This window comes from Mandrillus leucophaeus, unplaced genomic scaffold, assembly GCF_000951045.1.
Source record: "Mandrillus leucophaeus isolate KB7577 unplaced genomic scaffold, Mleu.le_1.0 Scaffold97, whole genome shotgun sequence".
NCBI classification, from domain to species: Eukaryota; Metazoa; Chordata; class Mammalia; order Primates; family Cercopithecidae; genus Mandrillus; species Mandrillus leucophaeus.
The window spans coordinates 2,020,533-2,044,743 of NW_012110585.1; the positions used below are offsets into that span (position 1 = coordinate 2,020,533).

Genomic DNA, 24,211 nt, shown 5'->3' on the forward strand with positions numbered 1-24,211 from the left:
AGTTCCTTCTTATTTTAAATACCTAGTAAAATAGGGTATCAGCATTGCTTGCTAAAACAATGTTATATTAATGAAATTTGAGTCATTCCTCCTCTTTTGGGTGTGCTGGTATAAACGTGTCTGCCTAGTTACCACTTCTTAGAGGGTAGATTTTAGATATATATAATTTTCAGTTGGTGGTGTTAGCTTGCAGTAGGTGAGAACTCAGAACTTTCTTGTTCCTCTTGCTTTTTAGAAAGCTGCTTAGATTAACCTGTGATAAACATCAGACTTCATGGATACATAGCCTTGCTATGATGTAAGACACTGATGGTAATAGTTTTTCCAGGGTTAGGTTTTAGTTTATGTGTTATCCAGAACTTTATTGGAGAATTTGCCCATAAGAAATGTTTACCATCATTTCTAAATATATATGAATGCCTATTACCCTGAACCTAAGATAGAAAATACTGTTGTTTTTTTAAATGCAGATAATATAACAAATGAGAAGCAAAGAATTAAAAGATGCGCAAATTAGTTCAGGTCAGATGAATTGCCCCTATATGAGGTAAGGTTGGTATCTGCAGTGGTGAAGTTGTGGCAGTGCCATCGTAGTTCTCAGTAGTTAACTTTTTCTTTTTTTCTTATTCTTTTCTACAGGTGACATGAGAATTTTTCAGATTACAAAAAAGACATGGTTTGGCTATTTCTTAACAAAGTTAAACATATACTGATGATATAACCCAGCAACCCCACTGCTGGATATTTACCCAAGAAAAAGGAAGTTATTTGTCCATACAGAATACTCTCTGTGAATGTTTCCAGTAGCTTTATTCATAATCACCCAAAGTCATTTGGAAACAACCCAAGTGTCTGGCAGCTGGTAATTGGATAGACAAATTGAGATACATCCATATCATGGAATATAACTTAGCAATAACAAGGATCGAAGTACTGACATGTCCAACAACATGGACGAGCCTGAAAAGCATTTATACTAAGTAAAAGATGGTAGAATCAAAAGTTTACATATTCTATGATTCCATATACATGACATTCCGTAAAATAAAACTGTACAGACAGAAATCATATCTGTGGTTACCATGGAGGGGGATTGGAGTAGGCGATTGATTTCAGAGGACCCTGACAAAACTTTTTGGTGTGATAGAAATGTTTCCTGTCTTGAAGTGTAGTGGTCACAACAGCTGTATAAGTTTTTCAAAACCCACAGAACCATCTCAAAAGGTGAATTTAACTGTATGTAAATTATACTTCAAAAAATAAATAAGAAAAGACACAATTTAGTAGTGGTCACCCCTTATCTGCAGTTTCACTTTTCAAGGTTTCAGTGACCTGTGGTCAACTGCCTCTCAAAATATTAAGTGGAAAATTCCAGAAATAAACAATTTATAAGTTTTAAATGGCTTGCTGCTCTGAGTATAGTGATGAAATCTCACACGGACCTGCTCTATTCTGCCCAAGGCGTGAACTCTCCCTTTGTCCATGGATCCATGCTGTCTACACTCCCTGCCCGTTAGGCATTTAGTAGCCACTGAGTGATCAGATCAGCATCCTGCTATTGCAGCACTTGTGTGCAAGTAATCCTTATTTTACCTCATAATGACCCAGAAGCACAAGAGTAGTGATATTGGCATATTGTTACGATTGTCCTGTTTTTATTAGAGATATTCTTAATCTCTTACTATGCCTAGTTTATAAATTAAACTTTATAATGGGTATGTATTATCGGAAAAAACATATAGGTTAGGTACTGTCCTCAGTTTTAGGCAACCACTTACATAACGAGGGACCTTGGAATGTATCCCCTGTGAATAAGTGAGGGGGCTACTGTATATCTTCCATATATTACAAAACATCCCCCATGGAGACTGGGGCTGTACTCTGTAACAGTAATAGTTTTGCAGTGAAATATATGACAGCTGTGTTGTGTAGCTGTGTACCCTGAATGGGTCAAGTTTTGCTGCCATCTGAGTTTTTAGAGCTTTTTGGGTTTCAGATTTGCAAATAAGGGAGTATGAATTGATGGCTATAGAAAAAGGACCACTGATACAGAACAAAATGTAAAAACTACTGCCAAATTGTTTTGGATCAAATAGGGAATTTACTTTTCCAAATCACTTTTTATGGAGCAGACACTGTGTGATAGGGAAAAAAAAAAAACAAAACCCACACACAAAAAACAAACTAATATCCTACTTCCGGCAGCCCCTGGCTGCCGTTAACACAGACAGTTGATGACTTAAGTAATAGTGGATGTCCTGAGCTCCCAGACCAAATACATAGCGTCATAACCTGCCTTGCTTAGAGAGAGTTCCCTCCCTCCCATCTTCCTTTCCTCCCTTTTTGTCTTCTTTTTAATATATCAAAAACTTCTTTCGTGTGTACTGTGGTCACAAAGGTTTTTTTCTTTTGAAGTACCAGCACACTTTGCAGAAAGTCTCACTGGTTAACAGCTTCTAGAGGAACACCTCTTTTGACTTTTAATGTTCAATTTAAAGAATGTATCTGATAATACCATCTTTTTTGGGGCCTGTATGTATTTATTGACACACATATTGATGGCTACGATTGATACCACATCAGAAACAAGTACAAATGATTGGAAACCCTGCTAAGTATCAGGAAGTGGGATGTGTATCTTAGATGTTACTTGGACTAAGAGAGGTCATATTACTGCCTCCTGCATAAAGCTTTTACAAAACTTTTATTATATGAGTGTTATATTGTGTTTTTGAAATGTTTTAGGATGTTGGTTGAGGTTTTTGTGTTGACATTTAAGATATTACAATTTTTATGACATAAAAATAATATAAATTTTATGACATAATTTATGACATAGGATAATAGAGTTGTATTTGCGGACTTTTACCTTTTGGATTTTTTTTTTTTTTTTTTTTTTTATGAGCAGGAGTCTCGCTCTGTTGCCCACGCTGGAGCGCAGTGGCGTGATCTCAGCTCACTGCAACCTCCGCCTCCCGGGTTTAAGAAATTCTGTGTCTCAGCCTTCCGAATAACTGGGATTACAGGGGCGTGCCACCACGCCCAGCTAGTTTTTTTGTATTTTTAGTAGAGATGAGGTTTTACCAACCATCTTGGCCAGGCTGGTCTTGAACTCCTGACCTCGTTGTGATCCACCCTTCTTGGCCTCCAAAGTGCTGGGATTACAGGCGTGAACCACTGCGCCCAGCCTGGAATTTTTTTTCACAGCTGCTATGCAGGGGTTGGGGGGTTCGTTTCCATTTTCCTAAAGAATTGGAAAGCTTCTCAATTAATAACTTCTTAGTTTATCTCTAGTTCCATGCCTTGGTGAGCTTTTTTTCTTTTTAAAAATGTTGTAACAAGTCTATAAAGATTAGAATTATTGAAAAAGTAACTTTCTTTTGAAGGAGCTGGTTTAAAATTACCTTCTAGTTAAAACATTACCAAAAGTTTAGAATTGTTAACCAAGTAGATAGTACAGGTTGGGTAGAATCATTTAACTGCCTACTCTACAATTTTCAGGTGCTACTTTTTATAACAGTTTAGTAGAGTGTTTTTTCTCAAATAACTTTGTTTTAAGTCTGTTTAAAGCAACATTAAAATCATCTTTGAAAAACTTCTTACCAATACTGAGAATCAAATACAGGATGGAAATTGGAGAGTTGAAACTTTAGAAATCATTTAACCTGTTCATTTTCCAGATGACAATAAAATGAAGGCTCCCTGAAGCATGAAGTGATTTACCCAAGGCCACACAAATAAACCAGTGGCAGAGCTAGAACTCATTCTAGATCTGTTATTCAGTCCGGCATTTTTTTTTTTTTCACGTTTCGTGGTAATGAAGTAGTTTTTTGGTGTTCAGTAAGAAAAAAAAAAAAAAAAAAGCTTATGTTTTGGTAGTGATAATTTTAAGAGTAAAGAATATGGAAAATGGTTATTAGGGTAAAAGATAACTTCTTATAAGCTCATTAAAAACAGTGCAGAGTTTCGTGGTCCAATAAAAGTTTCAGCTCTTCTGGCGAATGGTCTCTCTGCAGTGTTCAGTATGGAGGTACTAGCTGGTTACCTGTGCCTACCGAATACCCGAAATATGGCTAGTGTGACTGATGAACAGAATTTTTATTTTTATATAATTTTAATGTATTTAAATGTAAGTGACGAGGGGAGTGGCTAAAATATTGGACAATGTAGAGATTATGTTGGTACTAAGCAGAGTTGATGTTAGCTAGTTTAAAAGGTCAAGGTTCTAGGAGACAAGGAAAGGATCTCTGCCAGGAAAATACTCTGTTCAAACTTAGAATTTAAGGACCGCAAACAACTGTGTTTAGAATGGATTTTCAGTGTTTAGATTGGCCATGATTGTAGACTTAATTGGTGGTATGGACTTTGAAGCCAGTATCATAATGAGTAGAAAGATTTGATAGAATTAAAAAGTACGAAGAAGGCATTGAGAGCTGTGATAACTTTGTAATTTACCCCCAGTTGTTCTGAATATATTTTTGAAAGATCCTGGAGTAAAATAATACAGTTGTGTCTGGGGCCCATGTTTATATATAGCAGAATATCAGTCTGTCTGAATATTGCTTTGAGAGGGAGATCTAACTCTAATTCTTGAGATTAGATTACTTCCTGGTGCTTTAGCTCAGTTCCTTCCACAGCCACATAGCTGGTTTTTAATTTTCAAATCTACTAGTGAAAACATGATGGAATATGTCACCTAAATTAATATTTTATTCTTCATATAGGTTGTCAGTTTAGCTACAGGAATCAATTCTTCTGTTAATTTGCTGGGACCTTGATGAGAAAACATCTGTATCAGAGTTATCAATTCATGGTACTACTTAGCACTCTGTAACATAGGAGTCCCCACATTAACCTGATAATTGAGATTCTTGATTGAAGTCTTTACATACTGCTTCCCTTGAGATGCCTGATAAGTTCAGGAATTAAGGTATGCTATGGGAAATGCAAAATGGATTGATCGTTGGAATAGACCCCAGGGAATTTTCTTTATTCTTGAAATTCCCTTGGCCCAATAGCCTTTGCTTGCAAGCTCATCTGTAAATTCTTGTTTATACAGATGAGCTTGTTATATTGGCTTGTTACATTGATGTGTTTAACCTATTTAAAGCTGATAATTGTCATTGTTTTTTAAGTTGTTTGATTGTTATTACTATTTGTTACTCTCTCCTTTTGCTTACATGGCTTTTTCCAGAGCTCAGATTTGTTAGTTTGTGCTCACATTTGAGCCTAGTGCAGGGCCTGACAGGTAATGGATAATACTTAGTGAAACCTAAGACAATCTGTTTAACTTCCTGGGCACCAGTTTCAGATGATCCCTTAGGAGAGTGGTTCTGAAATTGGGGGTGAGGTGACACGGAGAAAGGGTGACTTTCAAATGATATTCTTCTACTTTTATATAATGCAAAGTGTTACTGATAGATTTGAATACCATGCATAATGATTGAAAGAGAAAAGTCAGAATTTTTTTTTTTTTTTTTTTTGGCGACAGAGTTTCGCTCTCGTTGCCCGGGCTGGAGTGCAATGGTGCGATCTCAGCTCACTGCAACCTCTGCATTTCGGGTTCAAGAGATTCTCCTGCCTCAGCCTCCCAAGTAGCTGGATTTACAGGCATCCACCACCATGCCCAGCTAATTTTTTGTAATTTTAGTAGAGATGGGGTTTCACCATGTTGGCCAGGCTGGTCTCGAACTCCTGACCTCAGGTGATCCACCCACCTTGGCCTCCCAGTGTGTTGGGATTGCCACTGTGCCTGGCCCACAATTCTTTTATAGCCTCTCGCTGCTTTAAGAATTTGTGGTTCCATGTTCATAATCTTTCCATGCTATTCCATCTCAACAAAACCAAATGACTTATTTTTATATAACTAAGTCTACCTTCATCCTGTCAGTTTCTGACGGAGCAAAAGCAGTTAAAATGTTAAAATTGAGATAAGTCAGTAATCATGACTTCTTCTTATTAAGTTTTCTTCATTTTTACTCAAAAAGTAATTTTGCCTTTACGCTAAGTGAAAGAGAAGCTATTTCTGACTACTCCAGAGAAATAAAAAGAGGAGTTTATTTTTCGGCTTCATTTTAATAACATAGCTCTCTTAACACATCAGCCTCATATTTCTGTGTGTGTGTTTCTTTGCTTCTTTCATATCATTACTTATTTTACCAGTAAAAACAATTTAGACTTTGGAAAGTAAACTTTTTGGCTTACTTTTAAAAATTCCATTTACTTTTATTCTAATAAAAAATGTTTTAAACCATCTATTTTCTTCGTTCCTGGCTGCTATTATCTTGACTATAATTGCCTAGTTTCCTTTCTGGCTGATCTATTGCTAGTCTTTATCTGGATGTTATTAAAGAATATAAATGCTCCATAGAGCACCATAGTCTCAGCCAGAATATTTTCAGATTCTCAGCTAAAATGAAACAGAACTGGTGCTTTGGCTGTTAAGTAAGTAGCTCAGATTTGTTATCAGAGAGTGTGAGGGGCTCTAAATTCATTACGTTAGCTGTTCCTGCGAGCGAGCATTTGAAAAATCGCTTCAGCTGTTTATGGATTGTGGTCCTCGGGCACCAGATAGTGGATGCTAGAATGTATTGCAGAAAAGCTGATTAAAGTACTAGGATCTCCAGCAGGAAGAGTAGAAAGTCATTTGTAATACGCGTGTCTGACTCTGTTGCATGCACTTATATATTTCCTTTTGAAAGCTTTGGTTTATTATCAGCTCATCCAGGAAGGAATAACATTTTTGCAAAAATGTGCCTTTTGGTGAAAACATCAATAAACTATGCTTGATGAGAAGTTTATGTAGGGAGACTGATTTGAACTTTGAGGTTCCCAAATACTTTGCAGTTTTATTACCTCACTTATTGGAGTCATGTTTCACTATGACTTAAATTTCAATAGTAGCTACTTTTAAGTTCACAGTTTTAATGTATTTTTACTGTATATCAGTTTTACTGTATATCAGTATATAAAGTATATATACTTTAAAATGTAGACTGTCCAAATTTACTTGTTTTTTTTTTTCTCTTCTCTTCTTTTCTTTCTTTCTTTTTTTTTTTTTTTCTTTTTTTGCCCACCTTCCTCTCTAACAAAAGTTTAGTGAAACACATTATGGACGTATTTTATGTAATCACAAAACTTGCAGAATTTTAAGTATACTTTGCACTCCCCTTGTTAAAATATTGCAGTATTTTCTCATTACTTTCAAAGTAAAGTTCAAACTTCTTAGCTCAGAGAGACATTCATGATGTTTCCATTTCTTCTCTGTCTCGTCCATGCCTACTCGCCTGCGAGTGTCCTTTGCTTCAGGTACACAGAGCTTCTTACAACCATTCCCCTTCTCCTTTCTTTCACTGTGGTAGCTTCCTTCTCCCTGACCCTGCTTCACCTGAGGATTGCCTGTCCTTCCTTCAAAACTGCTTAAGTTTCCCCTCTTCCAGGAAGACTTCCTTGACCCCCAACTGCCCTTCCAATCATTAATCCCATTTAGACTGGCTAGTAAGCTCTCTAGCATTTCATAAGATTTCTTTATACTGTACTGTAATCTGTCTGTCTCCTTTAATAGAATAATATTCCCTGAGGTCAGAGACGATAATGTCTTTCACTTTAAAACCTGGCATACAGGCCTGCTGAACAAATGCAACTCGACAAAATTAATACGTTTTATAGATACATTGTGTAATTTGATTTACTTTGATCCTGGTTCTGTAGACATTTGGGGGCATGGGTTATGCCATTTTCCTCACAAGGAGTTTTTTAAGTTGACTCTCTAACTTCCATATTGCTACCTAAAATGTTTAACAAAGGTAGGTCTTGGGCTTTGGGAAGGCAGGAAATTAATTGGATGGAGGATATAATGAAATGACCTTTACTTTGTCAGTTGGCCAAAAAATCTGAAATACAATTTATGGGAAATTAGAAAGACCAACTCTATGACCATGAAATCATATATTCTAGCTTATATTCTTAAACTTATAACTTTATTGATATACAAAGTTCCTTTAAGAGAAAATAGGTATTTAACAACTTTTTACTTTGAAAATACCTGGTTATAGTTTCCAGATTTTAACCTAGTCTTAATCCAGGAGGCAAGACAAAGTTAAAGCTAAAGAATATTTGCTAATAATGGGTTGTAGCATTTAAGTATATACTTGGTAGCCTTGAGGTGTCTTTGTAATATTTGCATCAATATTCTGCATTCTTAAGCAAAACAAACAAAATGCAAAGTCCGTACTTACACATAAGATTTTTTAAAAGTTACTTAATCTTATTTTGTAATAGAATAACATTTTCATTTAGTCTGACGTTTTATTCTATGTGCACTTAGTATTTGCTTTCATATAATTATTTGCTAAGATACTTTTTATAATTATTTCTTTAGTGATGTAACAAACTAAGTAAGTGTATTATAGCTGAATCATAGTCCTGGCTGTTCTTTTTATTTATTGAAGGAACAAACGCTGTATTATTAACATTCTTTGTCCTTCAATTGAGCTTGCAAAAAAAATTTGTTAGATCTTGAATACCCTAAGAAATTTATTATGGATGATTTTTAATTATATTTCTATTTTCATCATTTGATATATTTTAAAAATCCATTGGGATAAAACAGAATGGGGAAAAATTACCCATGTCGCAGTAGTTAGATATCTGCTCATTCTCGAAGACCCCAACCTCCTTTTAAAAAATATTTTTAAGATTTATTATGTGTTCAAATTGGTATTGAATTTATATGAAGTGTTAAGATTACAGCATGTTAGGATATTATTGTCGTTTCAAAATGTATTCACTGTTTTGGTTTTTGGAGCGCTGCCTCCAAGAGGTTCATGGCATTTGGTACGTAGTTCACGTATTTCTAGTCTACAGACCTTCCCTATCGAGTCAAAGGCTACATGGTTCTGATATTTGCATTTTCTACTGCTATAAAGCTCAACAATAGTAATTAATGTTTTTTTTTAACTTTCCGTGTCATTACCAATAAAACTTCAGTTTTGAGAAGACTAGTAATTTGTACCTTTAAAGAGCCACATTCTTTTGCTTTTGTCTCAAAATGTATTATGCTTCACAAGTATACTGTGACAGCCTGAATAGAAAAGGGGGGAGGGGACATTGTCTTCAGCTGGCATGCTCTTATCAGAGGGAATGTGTTTCTGGACACGAGATTTAGCATTCATTGGTTGTCTGAAGAAAGCTATTTCATCTGAGGATTGGACAAGAAGCTGCGTCAATTTGCTGCCCGTCTCCAAGGCACTGGTGATGCTGCCTTCACAAGCTGGCTAACGTCACGGCTCCATCACCCAGCGGGGTGTGGACTCTCTTTTTCTGTTCTTCTCTATTTAATTCTCTATTTGCTGCCTACTGCATTTCTTAATCTGTCTTCTGCCAAATGCTAACAGCATGATATTTTGCAATCATCTAGGTGAATACAAGAAAGACGAACTCCTAGAAGCTGCTAGGTAAGTGATTCCATTCATTTTAAGTGTGTATAATGCATTAAGGAAGAGAAGGAGGAGGGCAGGTGGAGGACTATAAAAAATATAACGTTATTGTCTTGCTTGGATTTTATGCAGTTATGCAGATACTAAATCTTTATATACTTTATTTTGCATGATTAGTATATATAATAAAATCTTTTCATATGGTGATGATTATAAGATTAATTTTATTTGGAACATTTCTTAAGGTACCTGCAAACCTTAGTTGCCCAGCTTTTCCAATGATATTCTTGGAGTATTTAAATACCTGTATCTTCATTTTCTTCTGAAGATTTTTCTAGTAAAGCTTGAATGAAGAGCAAAAAGTAAATGTTAAAATCCTCATCTATTTTTTTGTTGTTGTTCTTGGTCGTTTATAATTTAATTGATTAGCTCTTTACAGCATTTTGTATGTATTTTTTAACTCCAATGTTTTAGTCCATTTATCAGAATAAAGTTTGTTTGTAATTAAGAAGATGACTTTATGTAGATAAATAAAACAAAAATGTAGAAAACTACATTATTTAAGATATACCACTATAGAGTAATTAACAGATATTAATTAGAAATGTAGTAATTGAACTGAATATTGCAAAAGAGATTTCTTGTGATCTATGTAAAAGAAATCAAAGCAAACCCATATTTTACTCTCATGTGAAAAAATTATGCATAAATATTCATAAGAAGCTTTGTAATTTTATAGGAATTGACTTACTACCTTTTTATAGGAGTGGTAATGAAGAAAAACTAATGGCTTTACTGACTCCTCTAAATGTGAATTGCCATGCAAGTGATGGGCGAAAGGTAAGTTATTTTAAATACAATCCTCTTTAATTGCCTTGCAACAAAATTTTGTGAAAGTGGCGTATATATATAAGCGTGTATACCTACATGGCTTTATTTTAACTAGCATCTTTTCACTGTAAATGAAATGCTGCTATATCTGTTATTGGCAGTTGTGACACATTCATAGAACTGGTGAAGCATGCATCTTAAGTAAGCCTTTTCTCTTAAATGTCAGACACTGCAAGTTATTTGTTACATGAAACTGCAGCTTTGTCGGTGATTAAAATTACAGCATATGCTCTTTTCTGGGTATGATAATGGAAACTGGAAATATGTGTGTCCTGTTTACCCATCTTTGTTAAGACATTTGTGTTTTTGATTTCTTATTTGGCAGAAGAAGATTTGTTTGCTAGATACCAACACTTTTTCCATTAAAGCTGAGAAATTGCTGTTAATGATTTTTTTTACATCTATACAGCTCTGCTCTTTTATTATTATTTGTATTGGCTAAGTTTTAATTGTGGAATATTGAAAGAAAATAGATTAAAACAGAGAGGAATATTCTATATTAATATACAGTTGCCATAAATGCAAGGTAATATATAAAACATACAGCTGGCAGCTTCATTACCTACTTTGTATTCTTGCTGAAGATAGACTGAAATGTAATCCGTTATGGCTTTAGTAATTGTAAAGTTTTGCAGTGATTAGACTTTGAAAACCAATGCACTCTATACCATAAAGTTGGTTTTTTTTAATGAGAGTTAATTTTTTAATGTTAACTAAAAACCTAAAATATTTTTAAAGACGCATTACATATATTGAGGAAAATTATATGTCTGATATTTAAAGAATGAATCCTTTTAAAATTATCTACAGTGAAAATGTTATGGCAAATATCAGGATGGATGGTACGCCTTAGAAATAATGAACTATTTTGCTTTTAAAAAATTACTTTTCTGTGAGTGATAATTTTGCAGATCAAATTTTTGCATGCTTCCCCACTTTTTCTCTATTTTAATAAAATCCAAAAATAGTGGCAAGGAATCGAGTCCCTCAGAATATAATTTATGTTAATTTGTTTTTGTAGATAGCTCATATATTGTTATATGTCCCAGTGAGTATTTTGTTTCTCTGGGTAATTTGGGGAGAGACTTCTACTTTCATAGAAGGTTAAATTACACATATCAAGCTATAAACTAGCAAAGATTTACTCAGCACTGTTACTTACTCTTGGGAAGTGTTTTAAAATGGTAACTGTTCATTTTTCCTTCAGTTTTGAAGTTGCTTTAGGGAATTTAACACTCTTGTGTGCACTTTAAACTCCAGATTTTATTTGGATTCTCCAGGTAGATAAAGTGATTTCTATCACTGTGTAGAAAAGGGCCTTCTTATCTGTGGTTAAATGCAGCTGTTTTTGAGACAGAGCTTGTTTCGCCCGGCCTACGTCAGTTTTCTATAACCGTTTCAATACTACAGAATTTATGTGAGAGTACTACAGCAGAAGCTGATTTCTGTCACGGCTTCGTTCTCCCTTCCTTACCGTTCTACTTTGACAGCCACATTCCTACAGTAAATCATAATAATTAAGGAACATGATCCCTGATACTTTAACAAATTATCTCTTCTCCCTGCTTTATCTCCTACACGAGTGTATAGAACTCATTTATTTTTCCTTTTCTTTAAAGGAGAATATACTTCCTTTAACTACAACCAATGTATTCCTCATCCAAATTCCTGTGGTTCCTTTTCTATATGATTCTGTGGCATTCAGAGTTCCTTAAAGTTCATAAATATCTTTTTCTCTTACTCCTCTATTAGCTCTCCTTGTGTATTTTACCAGGACCAAGGCTGGCACTTTGCGTGTAGCAGAAGCTTAGAATACAATTCTGTTGTTCCTTGATAAACATAATTTTATCCTCTGAGTGAGAAAAACATCTACCCTTTGCCATTTAGAAAATTAAATCAGAAGTATGTGAATGTGAGATTTTATGTTTTTTGTTATTATTAATATTATTCTATTAATTTCTTTTTGGGTACTGATAACATGAGGGAGAACTGTATATTTTATAATGTGTAGAATATTTTTAAGAACATACCTCAAGCATTATTATTGTACCAAAGGATTCCTAAAATATAAATAATGCAATAATGTTCCAAAATGTACTCTTATACTTTTTTAGATTTTCATTTTTTTCAAATTAAATTAGATAGAAAAAGAAAATTAAGCATTTATTTTATGGTTTTAGTGCTGTGCGTATAAGAAATAATTAACAATTGCTCATCTGTGTGATTTGAATTGAATAATTCCTGTTTAGATATTATTCTCATTTATGGCACAGAGTAATTCTTATTAAATGTACCAGTTGTAGTAAAGCCACAAGGTATTAAATGTTCTGGGTGCTAGTGGAGATTGGGACAAGATCCCTTAGTTATTCCAATTTGTTTTATCTTCTTCCTGTTGTTATCAAGAAAACAGGTAGGCAAATCTAGCTGCTAAAATTACAAGTATCTGTCTTAGTAGATATGTAGTCCTTTTTTAGAACATTTACATGTGTTTATTTAGAATTAGAAAGTCAGGTTGTATATTAATGAGAGGCTAAAGGTACCTTTTCACATAGAGTAAGTCAGGCATATAAAGTTTATTTCCTGAATTTCATTTTAGAACACAGTGTAGAACCAAATCCTTTTTTAGAAGTTTCCTAAATTACTGTATTATTGCTTGACTGAGCCCTTTTCTGTCTTAGTTTTTACTACAGTTCCTGGTTTGTAAATTTAAAAAGCCCATGAAAATGTTAATTTTGAAGTGTTTTTGGAAAAGAAATGTCTCTTATACAGTGGTTAGTAGGTGGGGAATTTGCCTAGAGATATGTGGGGGTTTGAGACTTTAGGTTTTTTTTTGATGTAATATGTGGGATTATACAATGAGAGTGTAAATTTTAAGTACTCTTAATGCTATGCTGTGACTTGATGATTATCTAATTAGGTAATATGTGAGAAGTTAATATTTTATTTCCCAAAGACAATTGTTTTCCTAACCTTTAGAATTCCAAAAATTATAAAACGTCAATAAGGTTTTATACAGTTTATATCGTTACTATGCTTTTATTTTACACATAAATCAAAATTGCTTCTTGGCTACACTAGAAATTTTATTGACTTTTTTTTTTCCCCCTAAAAAAAGGCAGAAATTTTTTTGGTTCTAAAATGCTACCTTTTGTTGTTGCTCTAAAATGATACTTGTATACAATTATATACATGTTATAATGATGGCCACTTTTAGAAACATATGGACATTGATATTATTTAGTCATCTTCTACCTTCCGCCCAGTATGATTAGTCATGACAGTCCACAATTCATTATTGCCATTAGGTGAACCAGAACCTTAAGATAGGTTGTTCCCTTTCTAGAATTCTTTATTCCTATATTTTCAAACTTGGATTTTTTTGACCTTTAATCTCCCTTTACAGTGTTTTATATCAGTATCAGATGTTTTATTAGCTATTATCCCATGTTCTGGCCTTGTTTGCTATCTAAATTTAAGGTGGTAATATTCTCTTATTTTCCAGTGTTAATTTTCATAAATATACCTTTTATAATAAATGAAAATAAATATTTGAATAAAATTAATCCAACAGTCAACTCTTCTGAGAGTTCTTTGTGGTTCCTTTCTGTGTTCCTTCTGTGTTCCTTTTCTAACTGTCTTTATTCCCTTCCGAAATGAATGTCCTAAATTTATTCATTCCTCATCTTACCAGGCAATAGGCAAGGGTTAGGGATGACTGCGCATATTCCCAAATGGAAATAATATATCTTTGAATATATCTACTCTGCCTACCATTGCTATTATTATATGTCACCAAATAATTGAAAGTAACTAATATTTGATAGGTGCTTTTAAAATAACATCTCCAACGTAATTTTGAGTATTTCAGGTTTCCGTCTGTCCACCAACACTTAATACCTACCATGTGTAGGTGACTGTGCTTAGTGCCATGGGAGATAACCCTATGGTTGATGGTACTGGTTAACAAGGAGCTTAGACATTGGTAGAATGATTAAGACATTATGGAAGACATTGAAGCTAATGCACTAAAATGATACAATATTCCTTTTGCTGTGATACAGTTATAAAGTGCTGATTTAAGGTGAGAATGTTCTTTCCTGGCTCTTTTATTTTTAAGGCTTTAGTGTTTAGTATACCCTTCTGTAAGAAACCACAAATTTAGATGAACAGGTAATTGGAGGAACATGATTTTAATTCAGAAAACTTAAGGATTTCTTTAAATGTCAACTTTCTGTAAATATTTGCTTCCAAATAGTTAATAATGAAGAAGACTGGAAACAGAGAAAAGTAAAGTGTTTGAAAACTGCTTCCAAAAGGAAATCAATCAGAAATAAAGTAGAATTTAGTGAATTTAGTGCTGTACCTTGAAGACACCATAGAAAAATTGTGATAGGGCAAATAGACTGTAAGGTCAAAGGGATTGGGTTCTATTCTGCTTTCCAAGTGTGTGTCAATGACTCTAGGGTTTTTAATTTACTTACGCACAAATGGAAATAACCATACCCATTCCACGAGGCATTTGAGAGGATTAAGTGAAATAATGTGGTCAGTGTACCTAGTACAGTGCACACAGTACCCTTCAGTAAATTAGATTCCTACTCCTTTGATAATTTTTTTGAAACTTTCAAATATATCTAGAATGGATACTTACATATTTTTAAGTACTCCAGTGTTCCCATTCTCTCCCCTTAAATGTCTTTATTATCTATCCAAGCTCTGTCTTAGCTGGCTTTGGATAAAATAACCTATAGGTTGCCTGGTAATCTATAAAGCATATAATTGAATTAATTCAGTTGGAGCTTGGCCTTCCCCTCTCTTCACCCAGTGTCACATTTAATAAATAAATTTGTTTAAATTAGCAGCTTATAAATTCAGAAATACATTATGGAGATATATGCCCATTTTTAAACATATATTGATTAAAAATTAATATCTGGCTGAAAATAATGCCATATATGGAATTCCATAAAGCCCATCCAGTGAAGAACTAGAAAGATGGAGGATTAGTGTAATTATTTGTATCTACATTTAAGTTTTAGAGTTGTAGAGTTTCTCATTATTCTTGGGCAGTACCCCCATCAGTACCCCCGTCTCCCTTCTCATTATTCTTGGTCAGTACCCCCCAAGTACCTGACGGGGGTACTTGGTCAGTACCTCCGTCTCATTATTCTTGGTCAGTACCCCCATCTCGGAAAAAAGTGGAAAAACACTTTTTTCCAAATACTGTGTTTGGCCAGGATTTTAACAATCTTTATGTGGTAGGTTGTACTTTGGAGATGCCTCAATAAACCATCCCTTTTATTATTCATGCCCTCATCTAGCCCCCTGCCACATTGACTCTGAGCTTAGCCTGGGACTGCTTTGAATAAAATAAGGCACAAGTGATACTCTGTCCTTTTCAGGACAAGCCCCTGAGTTGGCCTGGCAGCTGCTCGTCTCTTTTTTGGTAATTCTTCTTCTTGGAACCCAGCTGCCATACCATGAGGCAGCCCAAGCAGCCATGTGACGAGGTCCACGTGAAGAACTAAGGCTCCTAGCCAACAGACCCACCTGAGTTCATATGGAAGCTTCTTAATGATTCTAACTATCCACACGTCCCAGACAATTTAACCCCATCTGAGTTCCCGATCCATCCTTAGGGTGACATCAGCCATCCTAGCACCGTAGCTCATACCACATAGAGCGGAAGACCTGCCCAGGTAATTCCCCGCTGTTGGGGTGGTTTGTTATGTAGTGATACTTGACTGAAATACCTGACTAAAAGAAAACATAACTCAGTGCTTATTATCTATTGGGCAAGAAAGATTCCATCTTTTTTTCAGCTTGATTACTGAAAATGATTCTTTCATAGTTACTTGGAAGAATAAGTGAGGATTTTAAAATATCTTCCCAAATATATTTACATCTTTAGATATATTCAGTTCTTTTGAATTTATATGTTACAATTTAAGTATTTTCCCCCTAGGAATGCAAAAACATAATTTTATGTGCATCTTTTGGGGTCATGGTATTGTGGGAAAAAGCAGGAACTTGAAGCTAGAAGACGAGATTTTAAGTTTCAGCTGTTATTAGCTATGTGTACATGGCAAGTTTTATCATATCTCTGAGTTCTCAATTTTTGTAGCCTAAAAAAATGAAGAATTTGGGCCATTGAGCTCTAAAGTACCTTTTGACTCTGACATTTCAAGATTATTACATATTTTGTTACTTATTTTTCAGCAGAATTAGTAGCAATTACCCATAATGCAGAATTGAATTTCATAAGAGACTGTATATCCTCACACTGGATAGAACACTCATGGTATCTGCAATAAAGTTTATGTCGAGCCCTCTTCCCCTTTAAGAAAGAAAGTGTTAGCATTACCTGAGCGTACATATCTGGCTCTCTCTGGCCTATAGTGACCTTTATCATCCTCCATTCTTGCCAAATCTTGGTAGATAAAAGGTCATACCAGTTTTAAATTTCTAACTTTTATGGATCCTAGTTGAGATGCTACTTGGGATTACAAGAAGGTCAAAATGCAGTAAGTCTGCATTGGGGAACTCTTCAAATACTTTAGGTTTAATTATATATCTAATCAAATCACTTCTTCGGAGTACATCTTGCTGAGCAATGCATATCTTACTGTAGTGCTGAAATCCCTTAGAGCAAGTTTGCTTGCATACTTATGTTGGGATGTATTGTATAAAATCTTTATGCTTATGTATATTCATTTTGTACCAATAAGGACTTGAAAATGTCTTTTTTATTTTTCATTCGGGAATTGCTTCTACTAAAACAATCTCTATTTTGTCAAGCATGACATTTCTACTGGTAAGGGTAATTAGTACCAATGCCAACTGCACTGTTTTCTCCGTTGGAGAAATGAATTTTTAGTAGAAGGGGACCAACCACAGTGCTAAAAAGCAGCAAAATGATAAAACTTAGTTGTCTATTTACCTCTATTTAGCCACCGTCCTTGCTTCGAATTGTCCTGCCCTCATATCCCGAAGCACGAGTTTCCTGCTGTTTTCCACTTTAGACTGCTCAAGGGACCAGAGGGAGTTGGTACTAAATCCTTTAGCCATGAGTGTGAGTCATTATTAAAATTTTATTTAGAAGCCAGATTACAAATATAACACCTCAGCATCTGTTTTTAAAATTCTTAGAATCGAAGTTTAAAGTGTTCTTTCTGCCTTTACAAGTAAACCAAACTTCACATTAGTAGAGTGGATTACAACTACAGCAGTAGCTGGAAAAACACCCATGTCACAGAGTGGCAAAGGAAAAAGAGCAGGAAGAAACACACGGGATAGCTTCTGTGGTATTGCCGATGTCCCAGTTCTCGAATGGGTGCTGGATGGTGTTTTAATATTATGCTTTATAACTTAAATGTTTTTATGGATTAAATATTACATGATAAAGATATTTTAAAAATCTCTGTAATGATTATGATTTTGAGTACCCTTTGGATTGAACAGAGTGTTCAGTTAATACCTGGAAGTAGAGTATTCTACAAAAAGTTATTTAAGTAAAAGACTATATTGTGTAAAAAAAAGCTTGTTTAGGTACAAACAGAAGTCTGATTTCAGGAAATTCTTCCAGCCTGATGAAAAATGGCTAAAAGAAAGTGATAAGTTAATTATGGATTTAAGAATTCTGAAATTATCTGTAACTTTGAATTGTCATTATTAAAACAGTTGTTTGGCCACAATATAAAACCAATGTAAACTATTTCTTAATTCATCGTAGACCATTTTTAGTGTCTTAGCTAGGATTGCTATACCATTGACATTGACAAGGTAGCTTAAACAACAGAAATTTATTTCTCACAGTTCTAGAGGCTGGGAAGTCCAAATCATGGTCAGATGGTCAGTTTCTGGTGAGCAGGTTTTTTCTTTTTTTCTTTTGAGACAGAGTCTTGCACTGTCACCCAGGCTGGAGTGCAGTGGTGCGATCTCGGCTCACTGCAACCTCTGCCTCCTGGGTTCTAGCAGTTCTCCTGCCTCAACTTCCTGAGTAGCTGAGATTACAGGTGCCTGCCCCTACACCTGGCTAATTTTTTGTATTTTTAGTAGAGACGGGGTTTCACTATGTTGGTCAGGCTGGTCTTGAAGTCCTGACCTCGTGATCCACCCGCCTTGGCCTCCCAAAGTACTGGGATTATAGCCGTGAACCACTGTGCCCGGCCCAGCAAATTTTTTCATGTCTGTACTTAGAAGGGCACTAATCTCATCATGAGGTTCCCACCCTTATGACCTCATCTAAATCATATTACCTCACAAAGACCCTGTCTCCAAATGCTATCATATTGGGGGTTGGGGCTTCAACATAAATTTTAGGGGAATACTAAGCATTCAGTCAATACCTGGTTATTTTTTCTTTATCACTGCCTTTTTTTCCTTTTATTAAAGAGATTATCACTCGAGCTTGCTTCTCTGTCTCACACATATGCATATTAATCCATTCACTCATCTCATTCAGTTAAATTAGGATTATATTATGAAAACAAATTTCTAGAAGTATCAAAAATCTTCATATTATTCTGCCTTTTAGAAGAATGTTTTCAGTGACTAACTTAGTTTTTCTCTATTCTCTACTAAGAATGCCATCAATAGTAAAGCTTTAAAAAAGCACTGTAAATACTATGCATAATCACTTGAAATGCATATTTGGATAACTAAACTAGTAAATTTGGAAATAGATCAATTCTAAATATAAAATGTTATATATTTTGATTTTATAAATAAAAATGCTTTAATTTGTTAATAGTAACATGATAATACCCTACTCTTGAATATTACAAAAATGCCCCATAAAATTATCTCCTACTTTCAGAGAGTGTTCAATACCCATTACAATTGGGAGAGAAGGCTGTGGGCAGGGAACTGAACTAGAGGTCTCTGCTCCTGGCTGTTTTTGGCTGCCGCATTCATTATACAAATGCAGAAACAACAAGGACTTTATCACTTAAGAAACTTTCAGGTGACGGCATATCTGCAGAATCCTAGAGCTCTTAGCCACATTAAAATCAGCTGAAGGAATTTGTCACTTTCCCAGTTTGCAGTTAAAATGACTAATGGTCTAAGGTGGACTGATTCCCTCCTGTGTAATTTATTAAATGCCGATCAGTGCAAGTGGTTTCTTCTTTCAAGAAAAGCTCTATCTGTTGTCCATTACTTGGAATCTTTGATGCTTAGATATGAAAACATAAGACTGCAAATATTAGTTACAAAAAGGAATTTATATGCAGTTTGGGTAGTGTGAAAACTTTTCTCCTTTCATGAAGTATAAAACAACACGTTACTATCAGACCGAGAAACCTTGAATTTTTTTCTTTTCATAAAATCTACCAGCTATTTCTCATTAGATGATGAAAACCTAATGTTACACTTGGAGAGTACTAAGCATTTTTGTTCACACAAATCTTGTGAGAGCATGCTAGAAACTCATTTTCACCACACATTTTAATTCTGCTGATTCTGAGGCTGGAAAAGAGAAACACAAATTGCTGGCCGCTGAAAAATCCCCTTGAAGATTCCACAATGATAATGTTATGTTAAAATTGAATAAAGCTGGCATTCAGAGCTTTATCCTCACAAAGATTACCCTGTGGATTTCCTGTTCAATTTTATCTGCTCTTCTCCCTTCCCTTCTCTTTCTCTTCCTAATACATTTAAAGTAAAGATAGTCTTTATATTCTCACTTTAAAAATAAATTTTTGGCCAAGCTTGGTGGCTCACGCCTGTAATCCCAGCACTTTGGGAGGCCGAGGTGGGTGGATCATTTGAGTTCACGAGTTCGAGACCAGCCTGGCCAACATGGTGAAACCCCGTCTCTACTAAAAATGTAAAAATTGGGCGTGGTGGCAGGCACCTGTAATCCTAGCTACACAGGAGGCTGAGGCAGGAGAATCATTTGAACCTGGGAATAAATATAAGTAAATGACTAACTAACTAAATAATAAATTTTTACTATTTATGGCAACTTGAATTACAGAAACTTTGTTTTATATTTCATAAATTCTGTAGCTTTTAAAATGCCTTCCTAAACATGAGTACATCTGTTACTTTGGAAGAATATCCTTTCTGAGGCTATGAAGTATCAATTGTTATTTTATCTCTGCTCATGTAATCTATCTAGGATTCATAGCATCTTATTTGGATGAGGACTTAATGTCAGTTAGTTCAGCCTCCCAATGCAGTGTTAGAACCTTCGCTATGATAGCTGTGACAGGTTCTGCTTAAGAGAGAGAGAGCTCGCTTGTTTAGATCAGACCATTTTTGGATTTAGTGCTCAATTTAGGGTGTCACATTTTAAGAAGGGATATTGACCAACCAGAGCGTGACCAAGAAGGTAGTCAGAAAATTAATAAGCAGTTGAAGTAACTGGGGCAGGGGAGTTAGTTCAAGAAGAGACCAAGTGACTCTCTGTTAGCGATATCTAGAAAAATCCTGCACTGGGAAGGAGGCAGAATCAATTATTCTCTCCAATTTTAATATTGTTATTCTTCCTTGTCCTGCTATATTTAACTATTTTTAGGCAGCTTCTGTTATGACGGAGTTCCACATTTCTGGGGCGCTCATCCAATGGAACAGTCACACTGTCATTATTGATAGGGTTTAATGTGTACTGACCTATGGATCAGAATGCTCAAGTTGTCAGAACCAAGGAGATCCCTGTCTGCCAAGAGTAACTCTTGCCCCTCAGCTATATTAGTCCATTTCTGAACATCCTATCTAGAACTTGAGCCCCCGCACCAAGGATAATTAGCAAGGCAGAGTGAGAGTTTCTAAGTCAGACTGCCTGGAATTGACTCCTGACTCTGCTTTTAATTTGCCATGTTAATCCCCCCTGTTCCTTAGTTCCCTCATTTGTTGTATGGAAGTAATAGTAGTTTCTAGCTAAGGTAGTTGCTGTATAAACAAGCTAATACATATAATGCACTTAGAAAAGTGTTTAGGATATAGAAAATGCCCAAATGTTACCTGTTATTTTTAATAAAATATTTGTATTTAAAATTTTTTGTATCTTCTATGTCATTTTATTTAGTCATTGCTTATGTTTTCTGTTTTCTACATCTTGCACTGGACACTGGCTTAGACTCACTATAGATTGAAGATCTTTTATGAATGTCAAAATAGTTTAACTATTTGATATAGAGAGAGCCACCCTCCAACTAATGAATTATTGTTGTTCATTTTACAGCATCTCAAATATAAAAGTTTGGTTGCATCCTACATGTCTTTTTTTTCTATCTTGTTCCTCCTGTCCCTTCCTCCGATTCTTTTTTTCCCCCTACTTCTGTTTTACATTCAGGAGTGGGTACATTTACAGGTTTGTTACTTGGGTAAACTGTGTGTTGGTGAGGCTTGGTTTACGAATGATCGCATCACCAAGGTAGTGAGCATAATACCCAATGGGTAGCCATCCGGCCAACTCCCCGCTCAAGCAGTCCCCAGTGCCTGTTTTCCCATCTTTGTGTCCATGTGTATTCACTGTTTAGCTGCCTCTTATAGGTGAGAACCTGTGGTGTTTGGTTTGCTGTTCCTGCATTAGTTCACTTAGGATAATGGCCTCCAGCTGCATCCATGTTGCTGTAAAGGTTCTATATCATTTTAACTGGAAGACAACTTTGTGAGGAAGTCAGCACTGTTGTCACCCATCTCCCCCATTACAAAGACCGTGAATTAAAGACATATTAATATGTTAAACAGCCTTAGGTTTTAGGAGTAGTATCACGCCATGGTCCACTGTGATGACACTATATCTGTGGTTAGATGTGTTTAGCTCTAAGAACCATGCTTGAAAGAACCACTGACCAAGAGGTCCAGGACCGGAGAGAAAGACTCATGATGGGAGAGAAAACATACGACTATTAGAGAATCTAGTCATGTCATCTGCAGAAGAGACAAATCAGAGGCATCATACTTTTTGATAAAGAAGTAAATAAAATAGCTTTTTTTCTTTCATCTCACCTTGTTAATATTTATTTTCCACAAGGTTTCTCTTTTAAATTATCATTCTAGTATTCCAAAAGTTAAGTAACCTCAATAAGACTGCCTGATCTTCATTATGGTACTACTTAAAAATCCCTTTAAAAGACAGTCATCAGCAATGAAATAGACTTATTTCCATGGACTCATACCTATATCGATTCTCTAGCTGTTAATTTGTTTAGGGTTCTCATCGAAATATCACTGTCTCAAAGAGCTACTAAGCTCTTTGCTTCTTAGTTTCTTAGCAGATTAATCATATCTCTTTTGCCTGATAGAAATTTAATAAAGCTAATTATGTGTTTGTGTTTTCCTAAGAATTTCATTTTAATGGCTAACGTAATGTTTTATTTTTAGAAAGGAAACTGATTGATCTTAACCAAATGATGGATTCAAATGAAATATGTTTTGATAAGACAGAGCAAAAGTAGAACATTACTAAATAATTATGGTACAGCCACACAATGGAAATACTGTACAGCTATGGCAAAGAATAAGACAGATATGTACTAATATTAATAGAGAAAGAAGCTAATCATAGAAGAACATAATAACAATCCTATTTGTGTGGGGAAAAAAAACAGCAACAAAAAGAACTCAGAGGAGAAACAAATACATGTTCATATACATGGAAAAAATATCTGAAATGACCATTGTGCCACTGTAAATAGTGATTACATTTGGGAAGGGGGCTTGTTTGGCTGGAGGGAAAAATGGAAACATTTATATTGTAGTATTTTCTCTACTTTTTGAATTTTTAGAGGGAATGTATTAATTTTATAATTTAAAAAGGAGCTATTGAGGGGAGAATGGTGAATGAATGTAAAGTAACTGATATTGAGACTGGTTAAACTGAGAAAATACGTATACAATACTTTATTTTTGAAGCCAAACCTGGACACAGGAAGATGCAGGAAGTTAAAAAAAATTATAAAGATGATATGTGGAACACATGAGTTCAGAGAGGTAGTACTTACAAAACTGCTTACAAAACTGACGGTACATTGAGCAATCTTACTACTAAAAGTAGAGTACAATATGTCACCTGATAGCGTATGCACATGCACACACAATTTTCTCATTCAGGACAGATCCAGAAACGAAGAAACTGATTTACATTGCCTGGCTAAGGTAGGGTGACCAACCGTCTTTGTTTGCTGTGATCAGTGGGTTGCCTAGGATCAGGAATGTACTGGGCAAACCAGGACAAGTTGGTCATGGTAATCTAGAAAGCCCCAAAGGAGTTAGTCTAGGTCAAACTGGATCTTCATCTCAAAGAAAAACAAAATATACTATACGTCACAGTTTAGAGCGCTCTCTGAGGACTTATAGCTTCACCGTTGTGATTTTATTCTTTCTTAGGAAATGCGTCGAACATCACACATGCTTATATTGAAGTGTCAGTGTAGATCTGTCACACAAATTTAAATTCACCATGTTAGATTATCCTTGTCCTCTCTTGACCTTTAGCAATATAAATCAAAAGCTGACAATAACTCTCATTCATTATTTTTTTTTAAATACCCTACTATATGTAAGGTACTTTGCTAAGCCTTTAAAATTCTCTTTTCTCAGTGAACTCACAGTGAATTAGGAAACAGAAACATAAGTAAATAACTATTGTTTTGGCACATGTGTAAGAGTGAGAGATTGTGGCAAGTGGTTTTCAGGACCAGTCTTTTTTCTTTCAAAAAGTATTGTCAAGGCCCAGTGTGGTGGCTCTTGCCTATAATCCCAGCACTTTGGGAGGCCAAGGCAGGTGGATCACTTGAGGTCAGGTGTTCATGACTAGCCTGACCAACATGGTGAAACTCTGCCTCTACTAAAAATACAAAAATTAGCGTGGTGTGGTGGTAGGTGCCTGTAGTCCCAGCTACTTGGGAGGCTGAGGCAGGAGAATTGCTTGA

The 24,211-nt window shown here is 35.2% G+C and overlaps 1 protein-coding gene across 2 annotated transcripts in view; it reads left to right on the forward strand.

Annotated features, from left to right (window-relative positions):
• TNKS (tankyrase, TRF1-interacting ankyrin-related ADP-ribose polymerase) overlaps window positions 1-24,211 on the forward strand; it is a 236,701-nt gene that overhangs the window by 119,447 nt on the left and 93,043 nt on the right. For both annotated transcript variants that reach the window (XM_011970733.1, XM_011970734.1), the window contains exons 4-5: window positions 9,419-9,455; window positions 10,202-10,277. In XM_011970733.1, the coding sequence (XP_011826123.1) occupies window positions 9,419-9,455; window positions 10,202-10,277 (113 nt within the window). The remainder of the gene's footprint in view (window positions 1-9,418; window positions 9,456-10,201; window positions 10,278-24,211) is intronic.